We start from the raw sequence: 23,300 nt of genomic DNA, 5'->3' as shown, positions 1-23,300 counted from the left end.
CCCTGATTTTAAAGAACTAGATGATACATCAAAACTAAGAATAATCCTTGGCGAAGGAAATACGGCACATCTTGGTGCACAATACGTAACAGCATGCCATAACCTGAGAGACGGTGAATGACCAACATGCACATATGTACGCACACACTAATCGACATTAACTAACACTAAGAAATTAGTATTGAATTGCTAAACTTGCTATTGTGTTGTACTGCTTACAGCTACAAGAACGTGTAGCAATCAATAAAGGGCTATCGGCCTATTGCAAGTTTACGTACAGGGACATATATATCCATGCACTGTATACTTGTATTTATACTTATGCATTTCAAATATGTATGTCATGTTTTATACTTTGGCAATATAACAATGTTTTTTTATCATGCCAATAAAGTTTTTTAAATTGAAATTGAAATTGAATTGAGAGAGAGAAAGGTTCAGAGAGACAGACAGTGGGAGGTAGAGTGAGAGACAGAGAGACAAAGAGAGAGAGGCACAGAGAGAGTCAGAAACGAGGCACGGAGCGAGAGGCAAAGAGAGAGATGCACAGAGAGAGAGAGAGAGAGGTAGAGAAAGATATTTTTAATTAAGTAAAAAGAGTGCAACTATAGATCAGGTTGGCATTGCTATTTTTGTCTTTTAATGCTCACTCCTTGGTTGTATCAGTGGAAAGCATACCCAACACTAACCATCTGGATCAATACATTTGAATTACTGTTGAATCATGAGATTAGCTGGAAGCATCTGGACACAGTACAATTGCCTTTCAGATTCTTTTCACCTGCATTCTCTCCTTGCGAAAACAAAGATTCCACAGAATTTGAGTCTAAAGTTTGTTGGCTCAAACACAACTCTTGCTGATTTGAACCATAAAATGGCTAGATTGACATTCCACTGTATTCTGAGATAACATAGAAAATAGGTGCAGGAGTAGGCCATTCAGCCCTTCGAGCCTGCACTGCCATTCAATATGATCATGGCTGATCATCCAACTCAGTATCCCATACCTGCCTTCTCTCCATACCCCCTGATCCCTTTAGCCACAAGGGCCATATCTAACTCCGTCTTAAATATAGCCAATGAACTGGCCTCAACTACCTTCTGTGGCAGAGAATTCCACAGATTCACCACTCTCTGTGTAAAAAATGATTTTCTCATCTCGGTCCTAAAAGACGTCCCTCTTATCCTTAAACTGTGATTCCTAGTTCTGGACTTCCCCAACATCGGGAATAATCTTCCTGCAGCTAGCCTGTCCAACCCCTTAAGAATTTTGTAAGTTTCTATAAGATCCCCCCTCAATCTTCTAAATTCTAGCGTGTACAAGCCGAGTCTATCCAGTCTTTCTTCATATGAAAGTCCTGCCATCCCAGGAATCAGTCTGGTGAACCTTCTCTGTACTCCCTCTATGGCAAGAATGTCTTTCCACAGATTAGGAGACCAAAACTGTACGCAATACTCCAGGTGTGGTCTCACCAAGACCCTGTACAACTGCAGTAGAACCTCTCTGCTCTTATACTCAAATCCTTTTGCTACAACCCTAGACTGGTGTGGGATGTTAGATAAGGGTTACATCCACTGCCTTTCATACCATGGAAAATATCCCATGGTTTCACATCCAAGAAGTCTGGGGATTAGTTATCATTAGTCAACATTTGTAGAGCAGTTTATTTTGTTACTGTCATATTTATGGGAATTTACAGTGCAGCAAACAGCTGTTGTACATTTCAAGCAATTTAATTTTAAAACTACACATTTGGCTGCAAGCTGTATTTGGTTTCATGAAGAGGGCCAAAGAACTTAAGCGATTTTATCAATCAGAGAAGGAAATGCAACTGGAGAAACCCCAGATTTCAGTGCACACCAAGATGGAGGTCCATACTTCCATCTGCATTTGCAGCACAGTTTCACAGTAGACGTGTCATACCTAATTCTCCCCGTCAGCTATTGCTTAAGAACTTACAATTAAAATTAGAATTGGCAGCTCAATATCAGTTTTCTCTGTGAACCAACACAGATTTATCTCACATTATCCCAGTTCAGTTTGGACATCTGCAGGCAGCAGAAGGACCATTTATCAGAGCATTCAGGACCTCAATATCAGATATTGTGCGCACACAGAGGTCCAATAAAAGAACAAAAGAAGGCATAACACTTCCCAAATTACCCACCTCCCTGTCCCACTAGGCACCTCCAGCCCCATCTGTAGATCTCACATTGACCTCATCAGTCACCTCACATCCCACAGAACCAAACTGAAAGCAAGTCATTTTTGATTCCTGGAAAACACCTTCGAAGATTTCAGGCTATTGCCCCTGACACAGGAAACATAATCTATGATGGTAACATAACATAATCGTCTGAAGAAAGGCTCCGACCTGAAAAGACAAATAAATCACACAACTGAAATTTCTTTCTATTTATTTATCAAATTCTGTAAATCCGGAGATTTTTCTTGAGTTTTCCTTTCATGATTTTATTTTTTTTAATAACATTCAATATTAGAAATTTACAAGAAACCCCTTATGTTATATGGTAGAAAACATGAGCATACAGTGATTCTGAAAGCTGCAAAGATTATTCAGCACTCAAAGAGTTAAAATAGCTGTGATCCATAATGACCTTGCAGGCACATTTTCTTGTAATATAAGGTCTCGCTGGCAACTAAAGGAATCTGCCCCAAGATTTTGAGGCAATGATACTCCAGTGAGCCAGATTGAAACAGAGCAAGGTTTTTGTTTGTTAGAGGAAGTCACATTCAGAGAGACCAAGGATTTTGTTAACAGTACTAAAGAGATTGTACGGAGCTTCATTTCCCACTTGATTTCACACCAATAAAAGAGCTTAAAAAGAATAATCCTCCCAGATCATGTCAACCTGGTCTTGTCGGCTTTACATCTCTCAATTCCAGAAGGCAGCACTTCAGCAGTCTTACAGAGCAAGAGGATTTTTTTTATTTCCTCTCACTTCCACATGCTTTGTTAGTTTTCTTTATTTTATCTTGTATTCACTGTAATTCTTTGGAGACAGAAAGAGAAAGACAGAGAATGACAGACGGAAAGACTTGTCCGCAATGAAGCACAGGGCAACAGGAAAACTATCACAACCTGTTATCCCCTTGAAACTCGAGGTGGCGGAATGCCAATGTCCACTGTGATGTTTGTGTACATCGGGTACTTGGCTATGTTCACCAGCTTGTATTTCAAGGTGTTGATCCCGTCTTGCTTCATGGTTAACTTTGTGTTCTGGATTTTTGTAAACCTGGAAGAAAAAGTGGTCTATATTTCAATACAAAGTCATGGCAAACTGGTGCACAGAACAACTCCTTTTATGGTGACTTTCATGTGACTTTCCGACATCTAATTGAACTGTCAGAGCCATCCCCACACCTTGAGAACTAATGTTTGATCTTGATTTTCATTAAAAGCTGGGCCAATGTTGTTACACTGCTCAAAAACACACATGTACTTCAAATAACTGATACCTCAATAGGAACCACAGTCTTATTTACAAACTTTACAAAGATGATGAGGTGTGGCACACTGGCGCAGCAGTAAAGTTGCTGCCTTACTGCGTCAGAGACCCCATTTGATCCTGATTATGGGTGCTGTCTGTATGGAGTTTGTACATCCTCCCCGTGACCGCTGGGGTTTCATCAGGAGCTCCGGTTTCCTTCCACACTCCAGAAACGTGCAGGGTTTCAGGTTAATTAGCTTCTGTAAATTGTCCCTCGTGTGTAGCATAGTCCTAGTGCATGGGGATCACTGGTCGGCACAGACTTGGCAGGCCGAAGGGCCTGTTTTCACACTGTATCTCTAAAGTTTAAAGTCTAAACATGTGAGCTAGTTAACGAATGATAGATAGCAATTCATTCACTGCTGAAAATAACTGTGCCAAATGTACTGTCCAATGTGAAATTAAGTCAAGTTTTAGTTGACACCAAGGTGGAAGCAATTGCAAGCACACGAACACAATGGAAAGGATGCTCGGTGTGGAATATGTCAGGCTGATTTTTTGAAGTAACCCCAAGGCAAAGTCATTGGCCTTACTTTCCATTTTAGGATACACCAAACCAAATGACAAACTGGGCAGGTGAAAATGTTTACCATTGGTGAAAGGTGATTTTTGAAGCAATGGCCTAATTACCACCGAACTTGCAAAGGCTGGACACCAATTGGCCCTGCAGCCCCCAGGTGCTGCCCACCCTGCCTCACCACTGGTGAAAGACCTGTAATAGTGGCCTGGAATATACGCCACATAATTCAACATTCCACAAAATGCTAAGCCTCTTTGATGATGAGCCACCTTAGAAGGCACAGCGACATCCTCGTGAAACCAGTCTCAACTAATTGAGGTCTGAATGTCACAATGGGGGGCACCGGCATTTGGCTGCAGGTTATATATCTGGATGCATGTTTGTGCCCAGCCCAGGCAATTACTGGGTGATTATGAGACGTTTCTATGACATTGTGCCACATGACTGTAAAAGTGTTGTTAAACCCATTTAAAAATTAAAAGGCATTTCTTAAATATAGCTTGCATTGTCATATAAATCAAAATTCTGTTTAAACAGGATTATTTCCTGTATTAGTGCACTTCCAGAAATACTTGGTTCGGGTCCAGGACAAATAAGTAATTTTGGGGGGAGAAGGTTAAATAGGGCCTCGCGGGGCTGGGGAATGCATAGGTTGAAGGCTGTGGAGAACACACAGCCAGAAGTGCCAGCCAGGTTTGAAGAAGGGTCCCGACCCGAAACGTCACCCATCCTTTTTCTCCCGAGATGCTGCCTGACCTGCTGAAATACCAAAGACTCAAAACTAGCAGCGCATCTCTGGAAGGATGCAGAACAAGTGACAATGGCTCCAATTAACTTTTCAGCAAAATTCCCAGTGGGAAATTTGAGAAGAATAGAGAACAAATGTTTGCAAGGTGAAAGGCACCTTTCAAAAGAGAAAGAGAGCTTCAACGGGTAAAGGGATTAATACTACATGTAAATCCAATTGGAAATAATCATGTGATGAAACTGACACTAACTTTGCTCTTTTACTTTTGATTAATTTTAATAATGCATTGGAGAGGTGGAAAATAGATCAGTAGGATTACAAAGGAAATTTAAATAAGGCTAGCCGATGTACATAATAATATTCCATTGTGGTTATTTAATATCTGCTCTCAGGGTAAATTCCCTTTTATCATTTCTGTATGATTCCTTTTTGTTATTTTTTTCCAAAGGTAATTTGGCTTGGGAACGGATATTAAATAACCACAATGCGCAGATAATTTCAAAATCTCAAAAAGTGGAGATAAAAAGATAGGCATGTGTGATAGTGGAAAGATCGATAGAGAAATTTAGGAAACCGAATTATAGAAAGGTCTTGTAAACCATAAGACCATAAAAAACGGCGTAAGTATGTATTATAGATCAGCAGAATTATCTAAAAGACAGCAAATTAAATCGGATGTCAAGCTGTGAATTTTGGAAGGAAATGCCAAAAGGGAGCAGAAACTTGTGGAAAGATGCAAAACGACCTGAAATAGATTTCCCAGGTCTAATAAATAATTCCTAGAATGTGCAGTAAAGCAAAAAAAATACTGAACAATGTGTGTTTTCTTAAATTGGAAAATACAAGAGCTGACAAGGTGTGAAAAATCTTTATCATACTGTAGTTTGGTAAAGATTCCCTGTACAGTTACAGCATCTAATTAAAGAAAGGGCAACTGCATTATGTAGGCAGTTATACAGTAGTTATGAGAGGGGTCTTGAGGAACTGAGGTATTTTAATTGCAACAAAAAAGATCCAAGATATTTAAAAACTATATAAACATTTATCAGTACTTACCAATTAATTCTCACATAATAACATTGGAAAATAAAAGTAGGTTACTAGATCCTCAAACCTCTCCCACCATTCAATATGATAACGGCTGATCTGCTTTCGGCTTCACCTCCTCTCTGTGCTAGCCTTCATTTTTCCGAATCTTTCAAATAAATTGTCTTTTTTGCCTCAAAGATCTAGCTTTCACCTCCCTCAGGGATGGGAAATTCTCGCTTTTCTTAAGTCATGGGATGTGGGTGTCACTGGCAGCGTTTATGGTCTCATCTCCATTAATCCCTGAACTGAGGAAGAAATTAAGGTCAAGATCTGGAATCAAGTTTAAGCCAGACTGGGTAAGTTCCGTTCCCTGACGGGCCATTAGTGAATAATTTTTGTTTTTAACAATAATCAGCTGTTTACCATTATTAGTAAAAACTCTTTTATTCCAAAATGACTCAATACCCAAATTTGAATTCAATAGAGCCGCAATGGGCTTCAATCACTTATCTTGACTAATAGTCCAAGCTCCGGGAAACTAGCCCAGTAAATCACCCACCATGCTACAGCTATGTTGTAAAATCAATGTCAAATAGGGAAGTTTAACTTATTAATAAATGAGGGATGAGGAATAATTTTGCAGTGATTATCAGAGAGTGCCATGGTTTATGTGTGATGGGGAGCTACTGTAGTTCTGAAGTAAATAAATATTTGAAGCACCAGATTCACAAAGACAGCTCAAGGAAGTAACTTAGCTTGGCATTGCATTAAAAATAACTGTAAACATAAATAAATGTTGTCCTTTTATCTTGTAAACTTATAGGCTTCCATTCAAATATGTTGAATTGAAAACTTAGATGATTCAAAATAAATCTTCTCGATTACATGTTTTTGTTATTATAGCCAATGTAGCATTAATTTTGCCCTTTTGTTCTCAGTGATGGGCATCCGAGTGAAGATAATCAAACACCGCGTTCCTTTAATGATAAATGACGATAATTTGTCAGAAAATAACAACATTGGATGTTTTACAGATGTAGTAATAGAAAGTGGCAGAGCAAATGATTACATAGGCGAGTGGCGGAGATCAAATTACTACACATAACCAGAAAAAAAAATAACCATCCATTCCCAGGATCAAACAATCATTGCATTGTGTAGGAAGGAACTGCAGATGCTGGTTTAAATCGGATAGACAAAAAATGCTGGAATAACTCAGCGGGCAGGCAGTATCTCTGGAGAGAAGGAATGGGTGATATTTTGGGTTGAGACCCTTCTTCAGACATATCATTGCAATGTTCTGCTGTCTGAAACAGCAGACTCGTACCTCATCATTCAGCACCCATTTGGCCTCTTTAACTTAAAAAGGAGTCATGTGAGTAGTTATAGGCACTTACTCCTCACTTTCTATGAGAGAAATGGACATAGTCACAAACTCCAACCAGTCTATATGGTGATTCAGGACGAGTAATCGCGTCAAAATATATGATTGCAGAAACTCCCTGAGGTAATTTCAATGGAAACTCCACCAGCTGAAAGATCTTGGATACTCACCTTGGATAAAATACAAGATGTGGCCACAGCTTGCTACTTAATCATCAGTGACCACTAGCTTGAAAGCCTCACAAAAATCAATAAAAGCAATAAAGTAGACTTCTCCAATCATTACTACCAACTACAATCTGTATTATATAACAATGCACTCTTGCTTCTACACAATAATCAAATCTCTATGGTCACTTTCTTTGCCAACATCAAAATGCAAGCCAGGACAACCTAACAAGACAGTTCAACAGACATCGTTTGTCTCTACACCATGATGCCGATGTCTGGTGAACTGTAATTGTGCAACTGTTTTAACAATGCTGCACAATTACCATTCCCAGTCTCACCAGAACCCACAGGAGAGTGTTCATCAGCATTTCTCATTGTCATGTCATCTGCCAAACTAGGCATCTATAAAATCAGGCATCTATTCTCCGAGTCTGACACTACTGGGTTTATTGGAAAGCACCAACTGTGTTAGTCAGTGGCAGCATTTTAGAGGAGTCCTTTGGATCATGATTAATGACAGACTCTCGCTGCAAGGAAAGCAATTTTATGCTAAGTCTCTGTAATAGCATTATTGACTCTACTGGCCTCTGAACACTTCTAATTCATACCACTTTTGAATGTTCTGATGATATGTCAAGTAGGATTTAATGGGCTTTGCTTAATTGCTATAATTCCGTTTGCATGACTGTTGAATAAATGAATAGCTGGACTGCTTCAGTCTCAGCTTCTTTGCGTTTGGCTACCAAAGCTACGAAATTATTGGCCACACCAACTGTTCTATTGGCAGCAATACTAATCTGGCTCCAGGCTCTGTAGCTGTATGATTCCTCTTATTAGTCAAGATAAGAGAGACTGGATGGCAGCAGCTTCGGCAGCTTCGACCACCGCGGGCCGCGGAGTTTGAACCGGCCCTTTCGCGGAGCTCGGATTCAGTCGCGGCACTTGCTTACCATCACCCGGCGGGGTCACAACATCGGAGGCCTGGATCGCCTCAGCGCAGAGGGAGAGCAAGGAGGGAAGAGACAAGGACTTTGGGACTTTTTGTCTTCCATCACAGTGAGGAGGTGCCTGGTGGACTCACTGTGGTGGATGTTAAACTGTGTTGTGTGTGTTTTGTTATTTATTCTATGTTATGACTGCAGGCTAAACCATTTTGTTGCACTGAAAAGTGCAATGACAATAAAATTGAATCTGAATCTGAAGAGTGTTTTATTGTCATATGTCCCGGATGGGACAATGAAATTCTTACTTGCTGCAGCACAACAGAATATGTGAATATGTAAACATTGTAAATAACGGGGAAAAAAAGAAAAAGTTCAATAAATAACAAATATAGTGCAAATAACAAATAATAATATAGCCTTTTGCAGTTCAGAGCTCATAGCTTATTCGTTTTGTTCAATAGCCTGATGGCTGTGGGGAAGTAGCTGTTCCTGAACCTGGATGTTACAGTCTTCAGGCTCCTGTACCATCTTCCTGATGGCAACGGTGAGATGAGTGTGTGGCCAGGATGGTGTGGTTCCTTGGTGATTTTGGCTGTCGGTTTGAGGCAGCGACTACAATCGATCCCGTCGACGGTGGGGAGGTCAAAGCCGGTGATGGACTGGGCAGTGGTCACAACTTTTTGTAGTCTTTGTCGCTGGACGTTCAAGTTGCCGAACCAGGCCACAATGCAACCAGACAGAATGGTCTCTACCTTGCACCTGTAGAAGTTTAGGAGAATCCTCTTCGACATGCCGAATCTCTGTAATCTTCTCAGGAAGTAGAGCCGCTGATGTGCCTTCTTTACAATTGCATCGGTGTGGTGGGTCCAGGAAAGATCTTCTGATATATGCACGCCCATAGATTGCAAATCAATATTTGAAGTTATTGACCCTCTCCACCATCGTCCTGTTGATATAAACAGGATTGTGCTTCCTCATCCTTCCCCTACTAAAGTCCACAATCAGTTCCTTAGTCTTACTGATGTTGAGAGCCAAGTTGTTGTGCTGGCACCATTTGGTCAGTCGGTCGATCTCACTTCTATACTCTGACTCATCCCCATCCGTGATTCGTCCAATCACAGTGGTGTCATCGGTGAACTTGATGATGAGCCAATGCAGCGTGGCCCAGTCATTCAAAGCACAAAAGTCATCCGTTGCCACACTGAACTCTCAGTCAACCTCCAACAAAGATGTATGTCTAATTCAGCTGTTCTACCCCATGTCAGATGTTTCATAATGAAATAGTGAAGAGTGAAACTTCAAAAGGTCACATCAAACCACTGCTGATCATCTGACTGGATGTGAAAAAACAGCGTATTAACTGGAAATATTTGTGCCATGGTTTAATATCATGACAGAGCAATCTTTAAATACAATTTTCCTCGGTTCTCATTCCTACTCAGTCTGTCCATGTCAGTTTAACACCCACTCCCTCAATATCATCACCAATTCAAATCCTGATTCCCAAGCCATTGCCCACTGCAGGCCAACCCTGAGCTTTTTACATCTCCATGGCCCATTTCCTCACCCCTATATTAGACCCTGCAAGCCATTGCCCCAATCCTCCACCAGCCCAAGCTACGAGTCTAATTGCCCCTTGCAACCTATGAATAAAGATCTCTCTATGTTGGAAATAGTTTAAACTAATAGTTTCATTTTCTATTCTTTCCTCTTCAATAAATTAAATGTACCTAAATGCTGGGATGATAGCAGAGACTGACTGTATCAGATAATTTCCAACGGATTTTGTACATGTCGCCGTTGCAATTAAATCCTCCTTTTTTTTGAAGCCACATATCTTTTGAGAATAACCAAATGCACTATACACCCAACTTCTGCTTAAAGCATAATCCTTTTTGATATATTTTAAAAGTGAACCACTTTTTAAAAGCATAGTAGATGGGATAATGATTGCCATGCTTCTGATTTTTATATATGCTTGTTTTCACCAACTGTTTGACCATATTATTATCAGAGATATTTTTCTTTGCGCGGGGATGGATTTTATTAGGAAAGGCAATATTCTACAAATCTACGAGAGTCATTAAGGACCTGGGCCAGGAAATTCCATAATCCCCCAAAAAACAGACTGAACCAGCGCTCTATGAGGCTGCATACCAACCACGCTGTTAAGTTCTAACGAGCTTACAGTTCTTCAAAGCTGATGAAAGAAAGCCAGTCCTTGCACGTACATATGTGTGTACATACCACTTGCACTTCTACCAATAAGAATGAGCAACAAATCAAATGGAGGTTTATAAAATCATGAGTGATATACATAAGATGAATGGCCACATTCCCTTCTCCAGAGTAGGAGAGTGAAAAAGTAGAGCACATGGATTTAAGATAAGGAAAGATTTAAAAGGAACCTGAGGGGCCACATTTGCACACAGATGGAGGTGTATACATGGAATGAGCTTTCGAAGGAAGTGGTCGAGGCAGGTACAATTATGACCTTTAAAAGACATTTAGACAAGTACATGGATGGGTTTGCTGGGATATGGGGCAGGTGTAGTTAAAGTGGGAATAGTCGGTTGGGCAACTTGGTCAGCATGGACGAGTTGCTCCAAATATCTGTTTCTGTGCTGTGTAGATCTATGACTTTATGGCTTGTTGAATCATTTGGGACAATGGGAGTTGGTTGAAAGGTCACCAATACGTATGACTTAGGGAGGACTGGACCTGTAACTAGAACAGGTGGAGGAGTGGAGCAGCAAAATACAATCATGCTGGAATCTAGTGTGGGGGTGTAGATGTGGGGTCTGCTGATAGTGGGTGGGGATTGGAGTTGGGGATGTGATTGAGTATGGGTCAGGAGTTCACCAGACAAACCAATAAATGTGAGGTTATCCATTTTGGTGGCAAAAACGGGAAAGCAGATTATTATCTAAATGGTGGCCAATTGGGAAAAGGGGAGATGCAGCGAGACCTGGGTGTCATGGTACACCAGTCATTGAAGGTAGGCATGCAGGTGCAGCAGGCAGTAAAGAAAGCGAATGGTATGTTGGCTTTCATAGCAAGAGGATTTGAGTATAGGAGCAGGGAGGTTCTACTGCAGTTGTACAGGGTCTTGGTGAGACCACACCTGGAGTATTGCGTGCAGTTTTGGTCTCCAAATCTGAGGAAGGACATTATTGCCATAGAGGGAGTGCAGAGAAGGTTCACCAGACTGATTCCTGGGATGTCAGGACTGTCTTATGAAGAAAGACTGGTAGACTTGGTTTATACTCTCTAGAATTTAGGAGATTGAGAGGGGATCTTATAGAAACTTACAAAATTCTTAAGGGGTTGGACAGGCTAGATGCAGGAAGATTGTTCCCGATGTTGGGGAAGTCCAGGACAAGGGGTCACAGCTTAAGGATAAAGGGGAAATCCTTTAAAACCGAGATGAGGAGAACTTTTTTCACACAGAGAGTGGTGAATCTCTGGAACTCTCTGCCACAGAGGGTAGTTGAGGCCAGTTCATTGGCTATATTTAAGAGGGAGTTAGATGTGGCCCTTGTGGCTAAGGGGATCAGGGGGTATGGAGAGAAGGCAGGTACGGGATACTGAGTTGAATGATCAGCCATGATCATATTGAATGGCGGTGCAGGCTCGAAGGGCCGAATGGCCTACTCCTGCACCTAATTTCTATGTTTCTATGTTTCTATTGGCAAATAGAGATAGGGTGTATGATTCAAGTAAAATTATTAAAGCAGAATTTGCAGTAAAAAAAATGATGCATCAGAGTTCAAAATTATGTACTAGGTAAGAATGGTTCCCTTTACCCAACTTAACAGCAGTTCTCAACTCTCCAGTTCGGACCTGATTGTGTGAACTTATAGTCTGAGCCTGGGTAACAAGTGGCAAATAGCAATAGAAATCCTAGGTCTGAAGAAGGGTCTCGACCCGAAATATCACCCATTCCTTCTCTCCAGAGATGCTGTGTCTATTTTCGGTATATACCAGCATCTGCATTTCCTTTTTGCACAACAGAAATCCTATGTTACCAACATTTATTATATACTGTTAAGAAAAGTAAAATATCCTCCATTTCCTAGATTGTAAATAAATAATTTCATTAAATAAAAGAAACATAAGTTCAAAAACTCACTGAGATCATGGCTACCTGTCCCAGCGGTGTTTTTTCATTGGTTACCAGTTAATATTATATACAGAGAATGTTTCAGATTGGCTAATCGTACAAGCCACAGGAGCACATTATGCAGGAATGAATGATTCACGATGCATTAATAGATGTGACGGAACATTAAAAGCAAGATGTTAGAACAAATCCCGCCCTCAGTTCACTATTTTAATTTGTCATCCCCTCTTCTACCATCTGTGAAAGGATCTAAGAGAAGGATAAGATAGTTATGCAGGACCATCTGCATATTAAAGACCTGTATAAATCATTAATTTTTAAGAAGCAGAAATCCCTCTCACATGAAAATGATATCCCATTGTCGTCGGTTTTATCTCTTCTCTCCTTCCCTCATTCATCAAAATGAATGTTTGTTGCGTATTGTGGCCTTTATGGAAATTGAGCTTGCGTACCCACTACTTCCTACCCTTGCAATTTTTTGTCTAAAATCTCAGTTGTCGTTTTCTGTCTCTAGTTGTCTTATTCTTATCGGTCGATCCTTAATAAAATCCATCTTCCTGCTCTTTTCCAATTTTGCATTTTCAGTTTTCTCCAAATTCTGATCCACACCGGGAAGCACCACAGCAATGATGAGATGGAAGTGATGAGCAGAAGATGTCTGGAGATGAAAAGATAGGCATACCGAGATAGTCGCAGCAAGGTTTTAGCTTTGTGAATCTAAACAGGAGGTACAAAAATGAGTGGCTACCAATAGGTATTTTCAGCTGGTACTCAAATCAATATGGCAAGAGTTTCCAAAATATCCTGCTCAAAATTAGGGGAAAATAAAAAGGAAAATCCAAATTTTGTAGCTGATCTGCAGCTCTTAACTTAATCTCTTCCCATGATTCACTGAGGAATTAAGGACAGTCGGAGAAAGCGTCAAACCTTTACTAACTACAATTCATCTGAAAGAATAAACACATTTTAAACCACTAAGATTGGTGGAGAGAATAAATGTATACAGATACAAATATTTCCTCATTTCCAACTTTCATGGTTTGATGATTTGCTGTGGAAACTTAGAATTGTAAGAAACACACTCTCCCTCTCATTCAACAATTTTTCATTGCAGCCAATGTTTTTGATTGCTCCACGGAGACTTGAACCAGATTCTGCGTAAGTACCTCCGAGCAGCAGCAGATGGTGCTGTTGCATTGTAGCTGAAAAATGCACCATTCACTGCTTTCTCAACACTTTTAGATTTCTCGAAAAAGTCACAATGTTACTTCAGTGTTTTTAAAAGGTTGTTTTAAAAGCAGGTACATTCCACTAACTACCTCTATAGATTGATTATAACTTAAGTAGAATGGGGGTAATTTATAGGCGTTGGATCAGCAAGAGACTGTTGGGATAAAATGTGAGGGGAACAGGGAAATGCTTTGTTGAAAATGGGGAAAACAGTTCAGCCTCCCACAATCTGACTAATTACTAACTGATTATTGTTGTACTTAAGTGGGAATGAGACGTGATATGGAGTAAATGCCTCCAGCAAGAATTTCCTTGAACTTTCTGATGGGCACCAGTAGACGTTCAAGAGAGGCAGGTTGAAGAGGGATTAAAGCCCCAACTCCAAGAGTCAAGAGTGTTTTATTGTTATACGTCCTGAAACTGAACTGAAATTCTTACTTGTGGCAGCACACCAGATATGTAAACATAGTACTCTGTGCACCTGGAGAAAGCCCACGCGGTTACATGGAGAACGTGCAAACTCTGTACAAAAGCACCCATAGTCAGGATTGAACCGAGGTCTCTGGCGAAATAAGGCAGAGCGCTGTGCTGCGCCAGTGTGCCGCCTAATATGTAGTTCAGAGATTATTTGGGGGTTGTAGTGTTTAGAAGCCTGATGGTTGTTGGGCTAAAGCCGCTCCTTATGTCACTGTTTGCAGGCTCCTATACCTTCTTCTCGATGCAGGAGTGAAATGAGAATGTGGCCAGGGTGGTGTGGGTCTCTGCTGGCTGCCGTTTAGACACAGCGACTCTTGCAGATCCCTTCCATAGTGAGGAGGTCGTGATGGACTGGGCAGCGTTCACCACTTTTCACAGTCTTCTTCTTTCCTGGGTGTTCAAGTTGCCGAACTAGACCATGATGCAACCAGTCAATATGCCCTCTGATGGGCACCAGTAGAAAGAAGTTCAAGAGAGTATTCGTCGACATATCGAATCCCCGCAGTCTTCTAAGGGAGTAGAGATGATGATGGGCTTTCTTTATGACTGCATCAATGTACTGGGTCCAAGACAGTCGGGAATGTGATGTTTTTGTCTCTCTCCACCACTGTCCCACATGCGTTGAGTACTGCTAATGGATCAGGTCAAGCAGGAATGTTTCTCCCAGACATGGGCTCTCAATGAAACCTAGTGTTAGTGTGGAGGGATCGCTGGTCATTGCGGACTCAGTGGGCTGAAGGACCACTGTTTCCGTGCTGTATCGCTAAATTAAATTAAAATAAAAACTAAACCTCCCAGCTTGCCTAATATTACACGCCATCTGTGATCGACCTCCAAATCTCAAAACGTGTTTTCTCACTCCCCTCTTGACCACCTGCTACCAATGCCCTTTGTGAATTCTCCACACCCTGAACTCCACAAGTCACATGCATCCTTCTCCCTGATCTCACTCTTCCCTTATCAGCCTGCTCCAAAACCCACTGTCACTACCATCAGTCCCACAATTGAATGGATGTACAATGACCTTGGCCATGCTCTCAGCTCGTTGCTACTATTGGGAAGGAAGTATAGGAACCCAAGAACCATTACCTCCAGGTCCAAAAACAACTTCCTATCAACCATCAGGCTCTTGAAACATCCTGCACAACCCTATTTCAGTCACAGACTACAATGGGCCTTCAATACATTGCACTATGTACTTCATCTTGCATTGTCGCTGTCTGGTCACTGATAATATATAGTATTACCGTTTATGCATACAGCAAACTCCAGCAATAATGGACCTCAATATACCTCTATTACACCCCACTAGCCGTCACATACAACAAATAGTCCTCCGTCAGTTTCGCCACCTCCAACGTGATCCCACCACTCGCCACATCTTCCCATCTCCCCCCTGTCTGCTTTCCGCGAAGACCTCTCCCTCCATAACTCCCTTGTGAACTTCTTCCCTTCCCTCCCGCACCACCCTCTCCCCGGGCACTTGGAGGAACAGCACCTCATATTCCGCTTGGGCAGTCTGCACCCTAGTGGTATAAACATTGAATTATCCTAATTCCGTTAGCCCTTGCTGTCTGCTCCCCTTCCTAGCTCTCCCTCAACCCCACCCTCTGAAGAAGGGTTTCGGCCCGAAACATTGCCTATTTCCTTCGCTCCATAGATGCTGCTGCACCCGCTGAGTTTCTCCAGCACTTTTGTCTACCCTCTATATAGCAGGGGCTCTGCAGCTCCCCGGCCTGTGAATTTGCACTTGTGTAATCCCCCCCAATGCCGCAATTCTTGCCTCTCGGCCTTGGGTTAAATTTTACCTACCTCACTTGGTTATAGCGGACTATCGGCAATAACCAATCCCACTCCCTCCCCCCCATTTTGTGTCTACCTTTGGTGTAAACCGGCATCTGCTGTTCCTTTCTACACACTTTTGCATTAATGGTGCACAAGTATTTACACAAAATGGAGAAATGCAAAGTTCAAGTGAGTTTATTGTCATGTGTCCCTGATAGGACAATGAAATTCTTGCTTTGCTTCAGCACAACAGAACATAGTAGGCATGACTAGAAAGCTAGGACTGTGAGAAAGCTTCAAGCTGAAGTATGCACCTGCAGCACGGAGGTTCCCTCGGTAAAACATTAACAAAAAACGGGAACAGAAAATACTGGAGAAATTAAACAGATGTTTCGAGTTCAGCTCCTTGCTGTGAGAACTGTCTGCTTTGCATTTCCTTCATGAATGCTGACTGACTTGTTGAACGACTTTGGCATTTTCTGTTGTAGATTTACAGCATCTGTAACGTTGTTCTTCAGTTAACAATGCTTGGCTCGCTCACGTAACTGTCGGCTAGCCTGACTGCAAGGCTCAAGATTTTTTTCCGCCATGTTTGCCCATTGCAGGAGCAGATGGCATGCCAATCCAAGCAATGCACGAGGGCATGTTCCCAGGCACAGAAGATTACTATTTCAACCGTCTGTTAAGCAAGCCTGAGTGAGTTCAGCAGATATAGATAGATGGATGTTTGTGTCAACAAATCTGCCAGTGATATTATTTGTGCACATGGATAGAGGTAGCAGTGGCCCTAAGTGTCATCTTACCCTCAGGATCATAGACCAGCCATGTACGGTTCTAGGAACTGTTCAGGGCAGGCAAAGTAATACACAAGCTGTTCTCCTTTTGTTTGCTCGTTCTCCCTTGTCAACTGCACAGATTAAAGCAACAACTACAACAAACTACTCCCTCTACATTCTGGTAAATGGAGCAATCGATATGCAATCTTGCACCATGGCTGTCCAATTTGCAGCCACAATCATAATGCTCTTGAGAGCACTTGGAGAAAGTCTTATTTCCATCAGATGTTCTTTCTTATGTTTTCTGCACAGTTGATAACGGGTCAACGTGAGGGGGGCTATTTACAAATACTGTTAACTTAGCATCGTCCTAGCACCAGATTAAATTGAACAAGAAAACACAATCAGGACCAGTTTGAATCCGGAGTAAAGTAGAATGCAAAATTGACCCAAGGTTTTGTCGACACAAGTTAAATCCTTTGACACAGCAGTTCATAAACTTCAGCCCACCACCCCCAATGTCAAGAGATTTATTTTTTCCTTCGTGTCCCTCCCCCATGCTACATTCTCCATTAAATAGTAAATAAGAGACTTCAATACCATGTAACCCCAGATGGGGGTTGGAGTTGGGTGGATATAGGGGAATGAGTCCGTTGCCAGTTTAAAACTTTAAAAAAAACTTCAAGGAGGAGTTGATGGGGCATGTGCGAGAAGAAAAAATGTTGAAGGAGATTGGGGAAATAAGAAGAGGGGGATACCATGGAGCCAGCGTGGATTCAATGAAGTAAGTGGCTTCCCTTTTTACTGCAATCAGTAAGCATTACCAACAAGATCCAGGCACTCACCACTCTATGTAAAATATCTTGCCCTGCACATTTTCTTTTCTCCCCTCACCTTAAAGCTATGCCCTCTAGTCTTTGACATTTCCACCTTAGGAAAAAGGTTCTGACTGTCAGCCCTGTCTATGCCTCTCATAATTTTATTTACATAAGCAGTCTCATTCTTTCCTGATGATATGACTTCTACCTGCGCAAGCTGCCTAAAAGGCAAATGTTTTCTTGCCACCTCCCGCCACGTAGAAGGTTGTACATGTTTGAATAAGAGGAACCAAATAAGATGTGGGAGGTAGAGTGGCACTCTGATCTGGAACCCATAGTCATTGGTCTCAACCCATTAGTTCACAACCCATCACAGCAGCAGCTGGTGAAATTAAATCTGCCATAAAAAGCAAGTTTCAGAAATGGTGACGATGAAACTAGTCGGTTGTTGTAAAAATCCATCTGGTTCACTAATTTGCATCAGCCTTGGAGATCTGCCATCCTTGCCCATATTGGCCTGGACATGACTCCATATCCACCAGTGTGATTAACTCTTAATTGGTTCCTCAATACAAGGAAAATATGCTGAGTATCTTGAGTTAGTTAACTTTGGCATATTTAGTTTAGTTTAGAGGCGCAGTGTGGAAACAGGCCCTTTGGCCCACTGAGTCCAGGCCGACCAACAATCTCCTTATATCCTCGGCACTGGGGACAATTTACAGAAGACTAATAACCTTCAAATCTACATGACGTTGGAATGTGGGAGGAAATGAAAGCCAGAGAAGACCCATGTAGTCACAGGTGGGAATGTACAAACTCTGGACAGGTAGCACCCATAGTCAGGATCAAAACCAGGTCTCTGCCACTGTACGGTGGCAATTCTACCGCTGTGTCACCGTGCTGCCACTGTTCCCTTTAAATTTTTGCAATTTTCCCGCTTTATTTATTTTATTGTGCTTAGATATGCAGATCCGAAAAGTATGTCACAGGAGTTTAATTTCATAGAAACACGTGAGTGTCAGTGATAATGGAGCAGAATTAGGTGAAGTTTTCACCCTACAAACCGCTAACAATGGCCTTTATCATCATTACTGTTTTTGCATATCTTTCATTCATTGCTCTTGATCTCTCTAGTTCATTGCCTATATCTCTTGTTTCCTTTATGCCTAACCAATCTGAAGAAGGGTCTTGATCCGAAACGTCATCCATTCCTTCCCTCCAGAGATGCTGCCTGTCCTGCTGAGTTAGTCCAGCATTTTGTGTCTATCTTTAAGCAGAATACACTGTTGTCAGCCTGAGGTGGCTTAGGAGAGCTGCACTTCAATGGCCATCTGAATTCCCATTACAGTGCTCTGCCGCCATACGGTGGCAAATCTACCGCTAATTTCAGAAAATAGCTTCATGCCTTGATTTGCCTTTCCAGATACCCAGAGACCTTTGCCCATACGTGATCTGATTTGATGTTCTGCTCAGTTAACAACGTATTTGTTCCATACACTGCTGCATATTTGGGTTTGACAGAGATTAGAAAAGTTAATTACAATCACTAGTAATGCACTGGAGCTCGCCTGTCAATGCAAGAAGATACAGTGTAAATCACAATCCCCTACAGCACTGACCTAAAAGAGACCACATACATCGATCATTAAATCCTTTGCCGAGAACTCCTAGAGTGAGGGATATGGAAAAAGACAGTCGCACTGTGAAGCTGCTGACAGGCGCTCTTTACATCTTGTACAAAAACAGCCAGAATTTGTGTTTAGTGGTGAGCTTCCTGTGTTCGGCATTGCCCCACGAGAAAGGAACACACCTGCCCCAGGCCTAGTCAACTCCATGCTGAGTGGCGGGACCCTACACACCGCTGATCCAAGCGTGGGAGCGTTATGTTCTACTCCAAACCCAATAATCTGGTTTTTAAGAAAAGGTGGCAGAGATCCATCTTTGAACAGGTAGATCACAGCCTAAGAGCCCAGGTAGATCACAGCCCCGTTAACTTTATAACTGACGGCCGGCCAGGTTAAGCAGCCTTTGTAACTTTGCAAGAAATCTGGGGCTGCAACAAACCCAGGCAGTTACAATTTTTATATCCACCTTAGCACATCTTTGGGACAGTACAGCGGTGTACCTAGTGGAGCAGCCATCTCATGATTGCTGTGACAGGGTTTCAATGCTACTTTCTGATGTGTGTGTGGAGTTTGCATGTTCTCCCATTAACCATGCGAGTTTCATTACAGTGCTGCATTTCCTAAAGATTCTAAATTTCCCCTTGTGCTTGGAGCGGTATAGAACCTGGGTAAACAGATGGAAATGAAATAAAACCTCATCTACTGCATCTGATGTTCCCAATGTGGGCCCCTGTACAATGGTGAGACAAAGTGTAGACACGGTGACCGTTTTGCTAAACACTTATGCTCGGTCCACTTGTTTACCACTTTAATATCCCTTCCCATTCAGACCTTCCTGTCCTAGGCCTCCTCCACTGTAAGAATGAAGCCACACACAAATTGGAGGAACAGCACCTCATATTTCCCTTAACAGCTCACAACCTAACGGAATGCATGTTGAATTTTTAAGTAACTTCTACAAACATCTCTCTCCCCTCACCCCGCACCCCTTCCTCCATTAAAGTCCATTAACCAGTTCCATGGTTCATACTGATGTATCATTCATGGGCTTACGCCGTTTCTAGCCAACAATCAACCTATATGTGAACAATAGACAATTCAGATTCAGATTCAATTTTAATTGTCATTGTCAGTGTACAGTACAGAGACAACGAAATGCATTTAGCATCTCCCTGGAAGAGCGACATAGCAAATTATTTGAATAAATAATAATAAGTGTCTGGGGGGGGTGGTGATTGGCAGTCCCCGAGGTACGTTGTTGAGTAGAGTGACAGCCGCCGGGTAGAAGCTGTTCCTCGACCTGCTGGTTCTGCAACGGAGAGACCTGTAGCGCCTCCCGGATGGTAGGAGGGTAAACAGTCCATGGTTGGGGTGAGAGCAGTCCTTGGCGATGCTGAGCGCCCTCCGCAGACAACGCTTGCTTTGGACAGACTTAATGGAGGGGAGCGAGGAACCGGTGATGCGTTGGGCAATTTTCACCACCCTCTGCAATGCCTTCCGGTCGGAGGCAGAGCAGTTGCCATACCATACTGTGATGCAGTTGGTAAGGATGCTCTCGATGGTGCAGCGGTAGAAGTTCACCAGGATCTGAGGAGACAGATGGACCTTCTTCAGTCTCCTCAGGAAGAAGAGACGCTGGTGAGCCTTCTTGATCAGTTGAGGTATTGTGGGTCCAAGAGAGGTCATCGGAGATGTTGACTTCCAGGAACCTGAAGCTAGAAACACGTTCCACCTCCGTCCCATTAATGTGGATGGGGGTGTGCGTGCCGCCTCTGGACTTCCTGAAGTCTACAATGAGCTCCTTGGTCTTCTTGGAGTTAAGGGCCAGGTTGTTGTCAGCGCACCATACTGCTAAGTGCTGGACCTCCTCCCTGTAGGCCAACTCATCATTGTTGCTGATGAGGCCCATCACCGTTGTATCATCTGCATACTTGATGATGGTGTTAGAACCATGTACAGGTGTGCAGTCATAGGTGAAGAGGGAGTAGAGGAGGGGGCTCAGCACACAGCCCTGTGGAACGCCGGTGTTCAGGGTGAGGGTTGAAGAGGTGTGCTTGTCTAACCTAACAGACTGGGGCCTGTTGGTTAGAAAGTCCAGTATCCAGTTGCAGAGGGAGGGGTCGATGCCCAGGTTACCGAGTTTGGTGATCAGTTTTGATGGTATAATGGTGTTGAATGCTGAGCTGTAATCGATGAACAGCATTCTTACGTAAATGTCTCTGTTCTCGAGGTGGGAGAGGGCGGAGTGAAGTGCCGTTGAGATGGCATCCTCCGTACTCCTGTTCTTGCGGTAGGCAAACTGATAGGGATCTAGTGTGGGGGGTAGGCAGCTTTTGAGGTGTGCCAGGACCAGCCTCTCGAAGCACTTGGTGCAGGAGTAGGCCCTTCGGCCCTTCAAGCCAGCACCGCTATTTAATGTGAGCATGGCTGATCATCCCCAATCAGTACCCCGTTCCTGCCTTCTCCCCATATTGCCTGACTCTGCTATCTTTAAGAGCCCTATCTAGCTCTCTTGAAAGTATCCAGAGAACCGGCCTCCACTGCCCTCTGAGGCAGAGAATTCCACAGACTCACAATTCTCTGTGAGAAAAAGTGTTTCTCCACCTCGGTCATCTGTTGCCGGCCCCGATTTGTCTCCCCCCCTCCCCACTCCAATCAGTCTGAAGAAGGGTCCCGACGCAAAACATCACCTATCAATTATCTCCAGAGATACTACCTGACCCACTGAGTTATTCCAGCATTTTGTGTCTATCTTTGAACTGGTGCAAATATGGGGAGAATAAAGTGGGATTAATGTAGCATTAGTTAGATGGGTGCCTGATGGTCAGCATGAATTTGGTGGCCAGAGGACCCGTTTCCATTAAGTGTGACTCTAGGTCAAATGTGTCCAAGAGCTGAGGTACCAACGGAAAGATTTTGGTCTCATCGCTACTGGGTTCCCTTATTGCAGAGCAAGAGATCCCCCCCCCCCCCCCCCCCCAACCCCCTCCCTCCCAAATCTCCAGCCAGCCAGCTGTTTACATGTCCCTTCAGTTGCACTTAGTGGCTGAAGTTTGTTCCTCCCATGTGTTGACTGCCCCCAACCTGTTCGGTTAGATGAGCAGGAGCACCCATGAAGACCGACTGTTAAAACAGCTCTGAGGTCAATTAATGTTGGAGCTTCCATTATGTCCATCTGTACTATCTCCACACTGGTTTAAACCTACGGCCATGGTTTGATAGTCTACAAAAAAACTCTGCATGGTCAGTTCTAAGTTAAAAATAAACTTTTTTCAGTAAATATTTTCAGTAAATTATTAAAGAATAGTTTAATAATTTACTGAAGGTTTTATGGATGAGGACAATGATGAGACATATTTTTCTACTCTGTGCAAAGCATAGTCTGAAATTTACACATCACACCATCGTTACTCAGAGGGTTTGATGCTAGCTTGGTTTTTCTGCTTCCCGGTCAATCAGAGACACTGCTAGTTGGAAAAGCTCAACATCCATTAGATCAACAGCTCAGTGTTATGGAGTATTTAGGTAAGTGGGTGTAAATGTCCGTGTCAAACCTACCTCTGGGGGTTGGGTTCATTGTGCTTGTCTCGTTCATGCTTTATCATTCGGTATTTTCCAATCCTGGAGTCAGGTCGGGATACTTTCATACCTTTCAGTGTTATTCTGCAAAATAATGACAATTGTATCAATAACATCACAGGAAAGTTGATGCATCCAGCAATTTAAAAAAAATGCATACAACAAATACATCCAAAGAATACTTAATTAGAGAATCATACTATAATTCAGAGAACTTCCTGGTAAATGACTCAGAATTACTTCAATACGTTGCAGCAGCGACACAAGAAGCATTAACTCTTTGGCGCCAACAGTCAGATCACAGCAATGTCAATGAAATCTGTGGTGTTGTGCTGCAGGCCGGAATTTACTGTCCACAATATTTATCTCCACAACAGATTTCTAACTAAGGTGGAAGAAAGTACTGCAGATGCTAATAAAATCGAAGGTAGACACAAAATGTTGGCGAAACTCAGCGGGTGAGGCAGATTCTATGGAGAGAAGGAATGGGCGACGTTTCAGGTCGAGACCTTAACATCACCCATTCCTTCTCTCCATAGATGCTGCCTCACCCGCTGAGTTATTCCAGCATTTTGAGTC

General features: G+C 42.6%; 1 protein-coding gene across 2 annotated transcripts in view; it reads right to left on the bottom strand.

Annotated features, from left to right (window-relative positions):
* Positions 1-2,408: 2,408 nt before the first annotated feature.
* Positions 2,409-23,300, bottom strand: part of b4galt2 (UDP-Gal:betaGlcNAc beta 1,4- galactosyltransferase, polypeptide 2) — a 344,819-nt gene continuing 323,927 nt past the window's right edge. Inside the window, exons 6-7 of one of the 2 annotated variants that reach the window (XM_055641639.1) lie at positions 22,701-22,805; positions 2,409-3,258 (exon numbers count right to left, since the gene is read on the bottom strand). In XM_055641639.1, coding sequence (XP_055497614.1) covers positions 3,108-3,258; positions 22,701-22,805 — 256 coding nt within the window. In that variant the 3' untranslated portion in view covers positions 2,409-3,107. The remainder of the gene's footprint in view (positions 3,259-22,700; positions 22,806-23,300) is intronic. The other variant, XM_055641638.1, reaches the window with a different exon arrangement.

The sequence above is a fragment of the Leucoraja erinacea genome, chromosome 10 (genome assembly GCF_028641065.1).
Source record: "Leucoraja erinacea ecotype New England chromosome 10, Leri_hhj_1, whole genome shotgun sequence".
Classification (NCBI taxonomy): domain Eukaryota; kingdom Metazoa; phylum Chordata; class Chondrichthyes; order Rajiformes; family Rajidae; genus Leucoraja; species Leucoraja erinaceus.
This window is presented reverse-complemented; position numbering and strand designations above follow the sequence as displayed.